We start from the raw sequence: 12,893 nt of genomic DNA, 5'->3' as shown, positions 1-12,893 counted from the left end.
CATTTTTTTTTTATTTAAGTGCATAAAAAAAAAACAAACAATATAAGAGCTCAATTAAACGCATCGATTGAGCTTAATCACAGCAAGTGAAAATAGAAAAAATACATAATACATTCATTATATTCGTCTTAAGAACATATTTATATGATTTAATTAAAATTTTTAAAAAAGTCACGATGAAGATGCCTCTGATTGCATAACACTACGCTTTCTTTGTATCATTCGTTGCTCTCGATGCATTTTTTGTATTTTTTCAAAATACTGCAGCAATTCATCGAAATTGATTTTACTTTTACTCTCCAAAGAATTCTTTCCATCACTTAAAACAAAAAAAAAAAAAAAAACAAACAAACATTAGTTTCCAATTGTTATAAAATTGTAAATTTAACTTACATTGGTACCTGACCCCAATAATTTGGTACACACTGCAATCGATTTTTAAGCATATCAAAAGCTTCAGTTTGTGGTAGGAGCATAAGAATACCAAAAAGTGCATGCGCCAAATGCTGAGCATCTGCACATTTATTTGCTTTGGATACCAGCGTTAAACGTAGGCCTACATTCATCATCAAAAGAATAAATTTAAGAAAAACATTTAAAAACCATAATTCTTATAACGTACTTGCAAAAATTGGTGATTCAATCAGCTGAACCAATTTGTCCAATTCATTCAAAAGTTCCAAAGTTATTTCCAAGTCTCCACTAGAATTTCAAAACAAAACTTACTCTCAAAAATACTGTTCAATTTAAGATCAAACTTACAATAAGACAACTATGTCTGATACATGCTGATAGCATTGTCCAAGTAAACAAAGCGACAACGTTGACACTGGACAGTGGGCCCAACTCTTATAGAGACATTTAAACAACGAAGCTGACTTTTCATTTGCAATGTCTCTCAGTGAGTTGCGAAGTTCAAATAGCTCCGACGAGGTTAAAAGAATCATATTTAAAGATCGAACAACCGTTGAAGCAAATTTCATATTTGTTGTCTCTTCGTCAATTATTTCCGCAAATGTCCGATAAACGTATTCGGCATTAAGAAGGACGCAAAGTTGTCTACAATTTATAAGACACAATTTAAATACTTATGGCCAATTTCATAAAGCCCTTTTAAATATTTATCTACTTTTACGTCCTAAAATGACGTTTGTTTCATACAAAAACATCATTTAAAAATTTAAAAGCCTTTTAAATAATGTTTATGAAATTTTACATTAACCCATTGGCAAGCTTGTTATTGATAGTAACTTACCTAATAATGAGACTTCCACGTTTTTCTAAAAACTGTTTTTCTTCGCTAAATAAATTAAGTAGACTTATTAAGAATTTTCTGTAGTGGGGTTTATTGAAATCTGAGGAATCTGGAATAAAGTTTCTTTTAATTGAATCAAAAATATGATCTATTTATAAAAATTGCGTACCATTGGAATGTGTAGAGTTAACTATTTCAGCCAGCACTGCCAGAGAATGAAGGACAACTTCATCGGAGTTATCCGATAGGATGCCAAGTAAAATAGGAAACAAATTGTTAGCATGTGATGACATCTGAAACAAAAGTTAAAATATTATCGAACTTAAGATATAGAATGGAAGATGATGATAATGTTTCAACGGGAACAGACTCAACGTGAAGCACTTTACTGCGGGCGAAATATCATATCAAACACCCGATTCCTATGTCTCAATATTCTTTGTTTGTTTGTTGATTTTTATTTAGCAACTTGTGCCATTGAGTCAGGAAAATATTAACAAATTTACAAAACTACTTAGGGCCAGTTGTACAAATATTTAATACGTGGATCAGTAACTTTTACCTTCTGAAATCGGTAGCAAGGCTGAAGTTTAGCACTGGTTCAAGGTTTATATATGTAGAAATAGCCACATTCATGCTTGAACCGACGTTGACCCGCAGCTAATCCGCCGAAATCGGTGGGTTAAATTCTTGAACCAAGGCTGATCCACGTTTGTGCAACTGGCACTTAGAGTAAGTTAAGATGGCATAGAAAAAGTATTCACAATAGCGAATTAGAAGTTTACAGGTCAAAATTGATCGTGTTTCGATCTTGCATTCTTCCAGTATCCTGGATGTACGATCGTGTCGAGAAGCCAATATAGACTTTCATCATTATCTTGCAGTAGCATAAGTCTGGGGTGGAATCGGCTAAGGTGATAGTTGATTGTCACCTTTTTGATTGTCACTTTTGACCATCACCTATTCTTTGCTCTGAGTAAAGTGATCACCAAAACCCTACAAGTGCAGACCGAGGTTCGATCCCTACCGGTGCCCAATTTTTTTTTTTATTTCTTAAGGGGGGAAATCCCTCTGGACGACACGTTTTTCAATATTTTTGTATGAAAAACTGAAAGCACTTATTGAAATTTGGAAAAAGACAAGATATTACTGACATTATTAAGTATTGAAAAAATTTTTTTTGAAATGAAAAAATAAAAAAATGGCGGCTCTGGAGCCTTTCAAAGTTGACGCCTCTAGTTTACGCCGTGCAATGAACAGGTCCAGGAAATCATCTTAAATCAAAAAGGAAATTTTTTTCCGTTAGATGATATTAGTACGCATTGCATGACCCTAAATTTATTCTTTTTAAATGAAAAATAAAAATTAGAAATAAAAAAAACGAAAAAACCATGTTTTTTTTTACAAAGAAGTAGTTAAAAAAAATATTTACTGTACAAATTTTATTCAACTTTTAGGTTCATGTTGTGGCCAATAAGTTAAGGAGTAATTTGCTTCAAATTTCAAGTCGATAGCTTCATTAGTTTTTGAGTTACATTGCACGGCGCAGAAAAAAAACTAGTTTCGAAAAAAATGCGTTTAAAGTTTTCGTTTTCGTACTATGGTAGGTTCGGAGCGCATTGGTTTCGGGACTATCTAGGCACTTTTGAGGCTTCATTTAAGGCTAAGACCATTTCGGTTGATAAATAAATTTACTACGCAAAAAAAAAAATAATGCAAAAATAAAAAATTCCAGAGGGATTTCCCCCCTTAATAAAAAATATTTTATGGTTTTTCTTGACAAGAAACCATATTTTAATCAAAGAACTTAATTTTTCGTATTAATTTTTAATATAATGTAGTTCGCCGTTGAGGAAATAGAAAGTGAAAGTGACACATAAATAGCTGTCACCCACAAACCATAACAAAAAAGTGATCGTCACTTTGATAATCACCTTACGATGATCAACAATCACCTTAGCCGATTCCACCCCTGAATTCGGATATCACCTCAACCACCAGCCTCCGTTATTTCATAGTTCATGGTTCAAAGGTTCGCCAACATCGTTTACTTAGGATCCTAAATGGCTATTGATTTTATAGATCCCAGATATTATAACTTTGGTATGATGGCTTTGTCGTTGGCGCGAATATTTTTCAAAGAAGAAGGGCGTATGGAAAAAAGATACAACAGTAGGAGCTGTACAAACATGTAAGTATAAGACGCAGACCTCAGCCTAATCGAGTAAATCGAAGAAAAAGCTCCAGCCAAGATGGTCTTTTAATTCTACCCTATTAATTCCACCCTAAAGTTTGAGATGGCAAGGAAGACAAAAGAAAAAGAAGAATAGAAATTCGTTTTAAACACCACGCGGAAGAAGATTTCAGATGGATCGGTCTAGACGGGGTTGGGATTGCGAACGATGGAAAGTCGATCAGCTTTATTCTGAATGAAAATTCCAGGGGGAATTGAGTTCAGGAAAAGTGCTCAAAATCAAAAAGTTTATGAAAATTTTGCACCTTTTTCGCTTTTTCATCATTATTTACGACGAGGAAACAAAATTAAAACAAAAAAGGAAACGATTCTTCCGAACGCATTTTCCCGGGAGTTTTTATTCAGAATCGGGTTGGATGTTACTTAGACAGACCTCTAAAAGTCGGCAGCCCGTTAAATATTTAAGTCTTTGAAAAAATTACCTCGCTTGGAATTTGTAAAAACAAATGATGAATCCATTTAAGTACTGCAACTTTCGTGTGTACCGAATTGTGCGTCAAATACTGCCTCAATACCTCCATAACTGATCTCAAATCTAATTTTGCAATGTTGTAAATTTTTTGATCTTTTGATGAAATCAATTGAAGCATTGATGTGTTTACAGCTACAGCACATTCTTTAATATCTAAAAAAAAGAAATAAGAAAACAAAAATATTATTTAAATATCCGGCATTATCTCAAAGTAATTACTTTTCTTTGATTCTACATTATACTCAAGACAAGGCAATGTGGCGGTGAAAATTCCACTAGCAAAAGGCAAAACATCAGAACCAAAAATTTGAACAAATTCCTTAATCCATGTGATTGAGATGTTCTAAAGAAAAATGTAAATAGAAGGATAATGGAATTTATTTATGATCATGTTATTGTTTTTCTTTTTTTTAACTTACTTTTATGAGGTCATTAGTGGATTGTGCGTGAGTAATCAAAATGTTTATTGTATCTTCCATTTTCACTGATGACGAATCTGAACGAATTGCCTTTAGAAATTGGCCAATTGTAGCTTCACACCTTGAATCAGAGATGATATTTAATTATATTTTATAGAACCTTATTGACGAGTTCTTACATTCTTTGAATTTCAATTGTATTATCTTCTAACATACAAAATAATCCATCTAGAATGTCTGTTAGATAGACAATCATATTGATTTCTGGAACAGCATTTAAGATTGAAATCCATGAAATCACATATTGCCGTGCTTGGGAGTTCTTTACATAAACTCTTTCCTTGAGAAGTGGAATAAATGCTTCCAGATCAAAAGTTTGAGATGATTCAGTGACAATATCCTGTTGAATAGAGGGTTAGATAGAAAGTCCACAGCAAATTTTGGGAGTGGAGGTATAACCAAAATATGAGTATGCAGTTCTATAGTATTATCTGTTGTAGTAACGAATTCAAAAGTCTGACAGCTTTAAAACGCGGCTTTATATGGTTTTCAGGGGGTTAAACATCGCGAGTTTTCCAGTTAATTTGAGTAGGCTAAATTAATACAAGTTAACATTTTGAATATAAGGACTGATGCTCTGATATATTGATATAAGCTTTTTTTAAAAAACCATGTCGGCTCTATTTTTGGAGAGTTTTGAATTCAAAAAATTGCCGCTTAAAGAGATTATATCTTGAGTTATATTGATCGCATCGTCAAGATTGATATCTTCTGGCTTAGGGGAAATGACAGGTCATCAGTCCTTATTTTCAGAATGTGAACCAGATTATAATTAGATAAATATTTATGATCACAGTATTTAGGCTTTTATTAATATTTCAGTTTACAAATTTAAAAATACAATGCATTTGACATGAGTCGGTAATCTATTGAAAATCTTAAAATCTTTGTATATTAGGGTATTTTGAGCTCTGGTTGTTATAAATTCATATTTCTAAGTGCATACCTACGGTTGAATTTCACGAACATACTGAACATATCGTCGCTGTTAAAGAAAACCGACATAACTCAAAAATATAAATTCTTCAGAAAAGCAGTTTTAAATTTCCAAGTTTTATCAATTTTCCTTACTATTTTCATAAAATGAAGAAAAAGATTCAGCTGTGTTTTATACTGAATTTACAAAAATTAAGAATGTATTATACTGGCATTTAAACTCAAAAACCAGCGACGATATCTTCACAAATATATTGGCATTAAACTATTTTTAATTTTAACATTAACATATTAATAACAATTCTTTGTTTAACGGTAAGCCATTTTAAAGCTTCTAACATAAAATTAATTGGCGTATATTTATTTATTACATTTCAGAATGCTTCGCATTGCTTTATTTTGCAATTTTCGTAGTCTGGCAATTAAACTTTCTTACATAAAAACAAAATAGTTGAACAATACTCAAAAGGCAGTTTAACAATGACATCCATATCTTTGCTTAGACAGAGTTGATATGGTTGCTGTTGTGAGGGCCTTGCTTGGCATGCTAGTAGAATCGGTGGTCCTTGTCCTCACACCACCAGTCGAATAAAGCAAAAAAAAAAAAATATATAGGGTGAATGCACCAATAACCGAACAGTTAACGGAAATTCAAAAGTAAAAACGAAGTCAAAAATTATGTATTGAAGAAAAAAAATTTAAATAATTTTTTTACGAAAGGTATAAGAAAATACTTTATTTAAAAAAAAATAAGATTGTGTCAATGAGAGCAAAGGTTTTGTTATAAAAAAATAAAACCAAAGGAATGTCGTTTTCACCAGAATTTTTTTTCTATTATTTAGACAAAAACCAAATTTAAATAACAAAAATATGCAATCTTAAAGGTAAACAAAAATGTTCCATACATTTGTTTTTATAAACCAAATAGGAAACGGGCCTATAACATATGATTCTGGCTCTTCGGTGGGCTCAATTTGTTCGCTGCTTCCGATAAAACTTTAAAAACGGTTTTAAAATGAACTTTTTTTAAGTCATGGCTATTATGTGTCGTTAGATGTGCATTCTAATAACTGGTTGGTAGAAACATTCGAGAAAGTTATTATGGATATTTAGTTTTGTATGGTCGACCGCGTTAGGGTCGAAGGGATAAATTCCATATCTGCGCAATGCATTTTGTATAAAACCAAAACGGTCATTATTTTCCAGAACGTGCACAACAGTCGGCAGAAGTTTGTTTTTTTTTCACCTATTTAATCGATTCCCACATTGAAGCTCGGAAGTGACTCTTAAGACCTTTAAAAGCTCCAACATCTGCCAGCTGCATGATGTGGGTTGTATTCGGGGGAGAAATGAAGTGCATTTTTTTATGAAACATGAATAATTATTCATTTTCTTTAAATACTTATAAATTTGTATATGTAAATATTTAAAAAAAAAAATTATATATGTATAAAAGGAAATTTATAGCAGTTGTCTAGTTTCAAACAGTAGTGTATAGGGGAAAGGAAACTTATACAAATTGGCTTCCTATTATCGAACAGTTTAAAATAGGAATAAATAAAAACAATTATTTTACGCATCCTGATCCTGACAAACTGAAAGAAAATATACTGAATAAGAAAATATAGATTTATGATCGAGATTTCGCAAGGAGAGATCGAATATAGTATATATGTAGATTCTAGTTTAACCGGGTTATTACTTCTAACGGGACAAAACAGTTTGTTTTTACATATTTAAGTAAAAAGTGTTCGGCTACTATAGCTGTTCGGAAAAAGGTGCATCCACCCTACTTCATGCCAAGACTTGGGGATAAAATAACGACGGACGGACTAAATACATCACCCTTCTGAAGCTAAACGAGTGACTGATGTCAGTCATTATTAATATTATAAATAAGAATTTCAGCCCTATTCTGCTATTCGATTCACGTGAATCGAAAGTTTTTCTTTCCTTATCACGTCAAACAGAAAAACATTCTTTCCGTCTGTTTAAGAAATTCTAAAGAAAAAAAAAAATGTATTTAAGTTTAATTTAAACCCCTATTTAAACGTTATTTTTGACTTTCACGTGAATCGAATAGCAGAATAGGGCCGTTTGTGTTAATTCATCCTACTTACATTAATTGGATAACTCGCGATGTTCAACCACCTGAAAACTATATAAAGCTGCGATTTAAAGCTAGCAGATTTTTGAATTCGTTATTAGAACGCAAAGAGCTATAAAACTTCTATATTTTAGTTATACCTCCACCACCAAAATTTCTTATTGTAATCAAGTTACCTTTAAAAGTCTATCGAGTAATTCACTTCCATCTTTAAGAGTTTTATCAGAATCGGTTACCAATCGAGATAGAGCTGCAAATAGTTCAGGGAAGAAGGGTATAATCGAGGACCTAGCGATCTTAGCTACATTGTAAAGAGATTCACAGGCAAAGTAACGAACTCTGATATCGGGATCAGAGAAACAATTAAGAATAGGCGTAACCAGTTCATTGACGTATTTTTCAGTGTCCTACAATAACATTCATTTGATTTTTATTAATTTTAACTTTTTATTCAATAGTATACTTTTCCCAGTCCTAAACTAACTGCAGCTAAACCAATCAATCCACCTTTACGTCGATTTGGATCTCTTGATGTGGCAAAATCATTTGACAATAGATCAATGAGATTTCTTATTTGTGCGGAATTTCCTTTATTATTTAACTCGGCTACAGTTCTTAAATAATAATAAAGAAATCGATTGTTTTCTATTTTTTTTTTTAAATTATTTATTTATATTTTGTACTTATCAATTTCCTGAGAAGCTAATCGTCGTTTTTCATAAACCTTGTCACCCAAGGCTTTGGCACATGACTCGCTTAGAGGTGGGTATGGAGATGATGCCATAATTTTTTGGGTTTGTAATAAATTTATTTACAAGAAAGAAATTAAATAGTCTAGTGTAAAATAAATGGGTGGATTTTGTTTAAATTATTTAAGTTTAGATGAAAAAAGGGTTGGTATGAAAAGTTTTCTTTCCAGTTGAAGAATCTTTCAGAAATGTCACTTTACTTTTTGTGACAGCTGTCAGAATTGTTGTTAACTTTAATGATGCCAAACAATTTTATTTAATAATATGCGATGTTTTTTTTTCTCATGAGCGGTACAAATAGAGGGATACCGCTTGTACGTTGAAGGCTTGGCCACACCGGAGGGTATGCGGTAGCGGTACGGGTAGCGGTAACGATATTTGTATGAAAAAAGTTCCACATCTGAACGTTGATATGTCAAGGCTTGGCCACACCGGAGGGTACGCGGTAGAGGTACAGGTAACGGTACGGGTATTTGTATGGAAAAAATTCCAAACTGACACATCAACGTTCGGGTGTGGAATTTTTTTAATACAAATATCGTTGCCGCTACCCGTACCGCTACCGCGTACCCTCCGGTGTGGCCAAGCCTTCAGTTTGGAATTTTTTTCATACAAGTACCGTTACCTCTACCCGTACCGCTACCGCATACCCTCCGGTGTGGCCAAGCCTTGAAATAATTTTTTAGGTGTGACCACACCGGTAAGGTATTTTGGGTTAAGTTGAAATGCACCAGCGCAGTGGTCTTCAAAATTTTAATTGAACGTCAAGAGGAAGATACTACTTAACATGAATTTGACGTCGTAAAACATTTAAAGGCTTGGCAACACCGAAGGGTACATGCGGTAGCGGTACGGGTATGAAAAAAATTACAAACTGGGACAACAACGTTTAGGTGTGGAATATTTTTCATACAATTGGGCCTATTCGGCGAGATCTTTTATTCTGCTATTATGTTAAGGCTTGGCCACACCGGAGGGTATGCGGTACAGGTACGGGTAGCGGTAACGATATTTATATGAAAAAAATTCCACATCTGAACGTTGATATGTCAGTTTAGAATTTTTTTCATACAAGTACCGTTACTTCTACCCGTACCACTACCGCATACCCTCCGGTGTGGCCAAGCCTTTATTCGTTTATGAATTTCCATACAAAAATCTAATTTGTCAAAAAATCTTTTATGATTTTCATATTTGGTATTCGGCATACCCAATCTGCTATGAAATCTTTTATAAAATCTTTTACGAAGTTCGAACTGTCAAAAAATCTTTTACGAATCTCATTTTTGGTATTCATCAAGCCTTAATCTGTTATGAAATCTTTTATGAATCATAAAAGAATAAAAGACAGATTTTTGTTGCTTTTATCATAAAAGATTTCATGAAAGTAGCAAATTTTCAATAAAAGTAGGTGCATTTTTAATATTTAGCTTTGTTTTATAAATAACTGTAAGTTTTTTTATTCATATTATACCATCAAACAATTAAAAAAATAAAGTTACTTCAGATACGACAAGTGACTAGGACAAAAAATCTAATGCAAAACTAAAAGCATCAACAAAACACTAAGATCACTTTTCACCCACTATTCCGTCTTCAATCAAGCAACTGCCACGTTGCAATCCTATTTCATCTACAAGAACTACCACCTCCTTTGAACAACTTTTTCACTTGATATAAATGAAATTAAGAAACACCATGTTTATTTAAATTATAATTTATTTCAAAAATAAAAGAAAACACATATTTTACAAAAAATAGGGAAGTGTTAACAATTGCATTTAAAATGTTGCAATCTTCTCTGAGCACTTTGTCCAATGTCCATGTAATAGGGTTGGTTTTGTACCGTCGAGGTATCTGCTCCAGATTGTAAATATTTTGCGAAAGGCAAAAAAAGGAATGCGAATCTTTTTATTTACTTTAATTTTATAAGAAGAAACACAATAATTTTGCTGGACAATCTACAAGAAAATTCAATTCACTTTACTTTCCACAATTTGATTTGTTTTTTTTTTTTTTTTGTCTTTGGGAATGACAGATGATAAAAGATTTAAGTTCTGTTTGCTTTGTTTATAGCAGATTTTCCATTTCGAAGTTTTATAACAGAATTTTATAAAAGTTCGAACTCCTGAATACCAATTATAAAAGATCTTTTATGGTTGAGATCTTTTATCATTCATAACAGAATAAAAGATTTGGCAGAATAGGCCCAAATGTTTCCACCAACCTTAAATCCGAGATTTAGCTAAGTAAGAATAAATCTCGAGATTAATTCTAACGGCCATTATTCACTAGTTTAAAAATTACATCTGGATGTAAAATTGTCAAAATGTCAAAAATAAATAAAAATCCAAAATAGTTAAGGCAGAACTACAATGACCTAAAAAGTGAAAAAGTGGGAAATTTACAAAAGTAAAAGTTTTTTATTTCTCTAGCGCTATTTGTTTTTGGAAAAAACTACAAAAATTGTTTATTATACCAAAAAATAATCTTTCTGCATTTTAAAGCCTTAACTACAATGACCTAAAAAGTAAAAAAGTGGTAAATTTACAAAAGTAAAAAAATTTTATTTCTTTTTAGCGCTATTTGCTTTAGGAAAAAACTAACGAAATTGTTTTTTTTTTTTTTTTACCAAAAAATAAGCTTTCTGCATCATTATTTTTAATTTTATGGTCGGAAAAACTGTCACAAAACGAGTTTGAAAATTTTCACTTTTTGACTTTTTGCAAAGTGGTCGTTGTAGTTATACCTTTATACTATCAATTATTCCTCTTCTTAATAGGGGTATTCACGATCCGATGCAACTGGTCTTGTATCATTGCAAAAGTGCAAAAGTGTAAAATCTTACAACACTACAACAACAAAATATACGGATTAAAATTTTACAACAGTCTTGCACTTTTGCTATACCCTACCCCTATTGCAAAATAAAAATACAATAGAGTAAAATTATTTTTGACAGATGGGAGCTCACCGTCGCGTCGCACACTGGTAAAAAGGGACTTTTTAGGTGGACATTACTCATAAACTGCATTAAAATTGTAAATTATCTACTACAAATACTGAGTATATGTTTATTAACTGTAGAGGATTATTTTCTGCAGATTTTAATAATTATTAGCTAGTTTCTACATTTCACATTTACTCGAAATAGAATTGAAACATGTGTTTGAAAATTATCTTATTGATTTTATTTATTTTCGAAGTTATAACTAATAAAAAAAAACTATTGCTGCCAGTAAACTCTTTACTTTACTTCTGCTTCGATATCAGCTGAAATAGTTTCGAATAGTTTTCGATAAAAAATTAACAAAATTGTTCGAAAAATCTATTTTAATCGGATTTTCTTTTTTCATTTAATTTTAATTGATTTCTGACACCTATTGTGCACACAATCCAACTTTAACTGGCTTTCGATTTTTATCATTAACCATAAAATATATATAGGTACCTATATTTCTTAATAGATAAAAAAAATATTAAATTGGTTAAAAATTGACGAATCTGTAGTTTTATTTTCAATGTCGAAGTAAAGTCAAAATCGTGCTTTTTGAAATCATTTTGAATGCTTGAAAGCAATATTGATTTGAGAAAAATTAGGTTATATACCAAAAGTTATGTATTTCTAATTCGTCTTAATAATTATGATCAAAACTACATATTTTTGAATAACCTAAATCCATTTGAGCTCATGCGCCGTTACTTGTGTCACTAAAATTTAAATCACACTCATGGGGAACCACAGCATAAAACTGGTCTGAATTTTTTTTTCTTCTTTGGGCTTAAAAGTCATATAACCCATTTCTCAAAAAACTGAAAAGTTCTCATTATCAAAACTTTTAAAAATAATCTGTTCATTCACATAGTTGCGAACATCAAAATCCTTTTCTTGAGCGGTTTGTTCTCTCCAGATTTTAATTAAATCATTCCGTAAAAATTAAATTTTCAAAGAAAATTTCCAATATAGCACGCTTATGGTTGTGTATGGCTTCAAATATTACCGTCGTGTAATCTATATGAATTACTCGTCCGGACAACGAAAACCGGAAGGTGGGCAAAGGTGGGCAAAAAAAGTTACAGAACTTCAAAAATTGTATAGACTCTTAATTCTATCAAATGGTTCTCCAGTGTTTATTGGGTATTGTTAACAAAAAATTCTTTAAGTGTTGCATATACACATATAGTGCTGACAACTGTTGACAATTCTCAAAAAAAATAAACTCGGTTGAAAACAAACAGAGCTAAAACACGTAATCTTAAAAAAAATTGCATTATGTGCAAAGTCCTGGAATCATCTTTTGCTTTGAAAAGACTGCTCTGTTAAGCTGGAGAAATTTTCTCAAATGAAATAAATTGGGTGGTTTCATAGTTGTCAATCATTCCTTATAACTGTGAAAAGTCCAGTTTGTCTCTTAATTGCATTCAAATTTCAACCAAATGTCCACCTAGATGGATCATTTTTACCACTGTGCGTCGCCCATGATAAACAGTTTGTCTTTTTTATTCTGTTTATTATGGTTGTCGGTACTCATGTCCCGTAATTTAGTTTCTTTTGATGTAAAATAATTGGTGAAAATTAATTAACCCGAACAAAACAAAGAATTAAATTAAAAAAAAATGGAAAAAAAAGAAGCAACAGTG

General features: G+C 31.8%; 1 protein-coding gene across 1 annotated transcript; it reads right to left on the bottom strand.

The window, feature by feature from the left end:
• Positions 1–7: 7 nt before the first annotated feature.
• On the bottom strand, positions 8–8,457 carry LOC129913580 (protein VAC14 homolog). The gene is made up of 13 exons (XM_055992332.1): positions 8,187–8,457; positions 7,967–8,117; positions 7,680–7,910; positions 4,580–4,800; positions 4,401–4,521; positions 4,201–4,324; positions 3,932–4,134; positions 1,425–1,548; positions 1,256–1,364; positions 763–1,059; positions 623–702; positions 394–556; positions 8–319 (listed from the first exon to the last, which is right to left on the bottom strand). Exons 1-13 carry the CDS (start codon positions 8,285–8,287, stop codon positions 172–174), a joined length of 2,073 nt encoding a protein of 690 aa, XP_055848307.1. The 5' UTR covers positions 8,288–8,457; the 3' UTR covers positions 8–171.
• Positions 8,458–12,893: the final 4,436 nt, after the last annotated feature.

This window comes from Episyrphus balteatus, chromosome 3 (genome assembly GCF_945859705.1).
Source record: "Episyrphus balteatus chromosome 3, idEpiBalt1.1, whole genome shotgun sequence".
Taxonomy (NCBI): domain Eukaryota; kingdom Metazoa; phylum Arthropoda; class Insecta; order Diptera; family Syrphidae; genus Episyrphus; species Episyrphus balteatus.
Note: the sequence above shows the minus strand (reverse complement) of the source record. Positions and strands in the feature narration are given on the sequence as shown.

Bases quoted from the DNA above. Each gene is read 5' to 3' on its own strand.
- LOC129913580 (XM_055992332.1), bottom strand. From the start codon at position 8,287: ATGGCATCATCTCCATACCCACCTCTAAGCGAGTCATGTGCCAAAGCC. The intron at 4,325-4,400 runs GTAAGTTAAAAA...ATTTTTCTTTAG, and splicing joins CCACTAATGACCTCATAAAA to AACATCTCAATCACATGGAT. The intron at 1,060-1,255 runs GTAAGTTACTAT...TATAAATTGTAG, and splicing joins CGTGGAAGTCTCATTATTAG to ACAACTTTGCGTCCTTCTTA.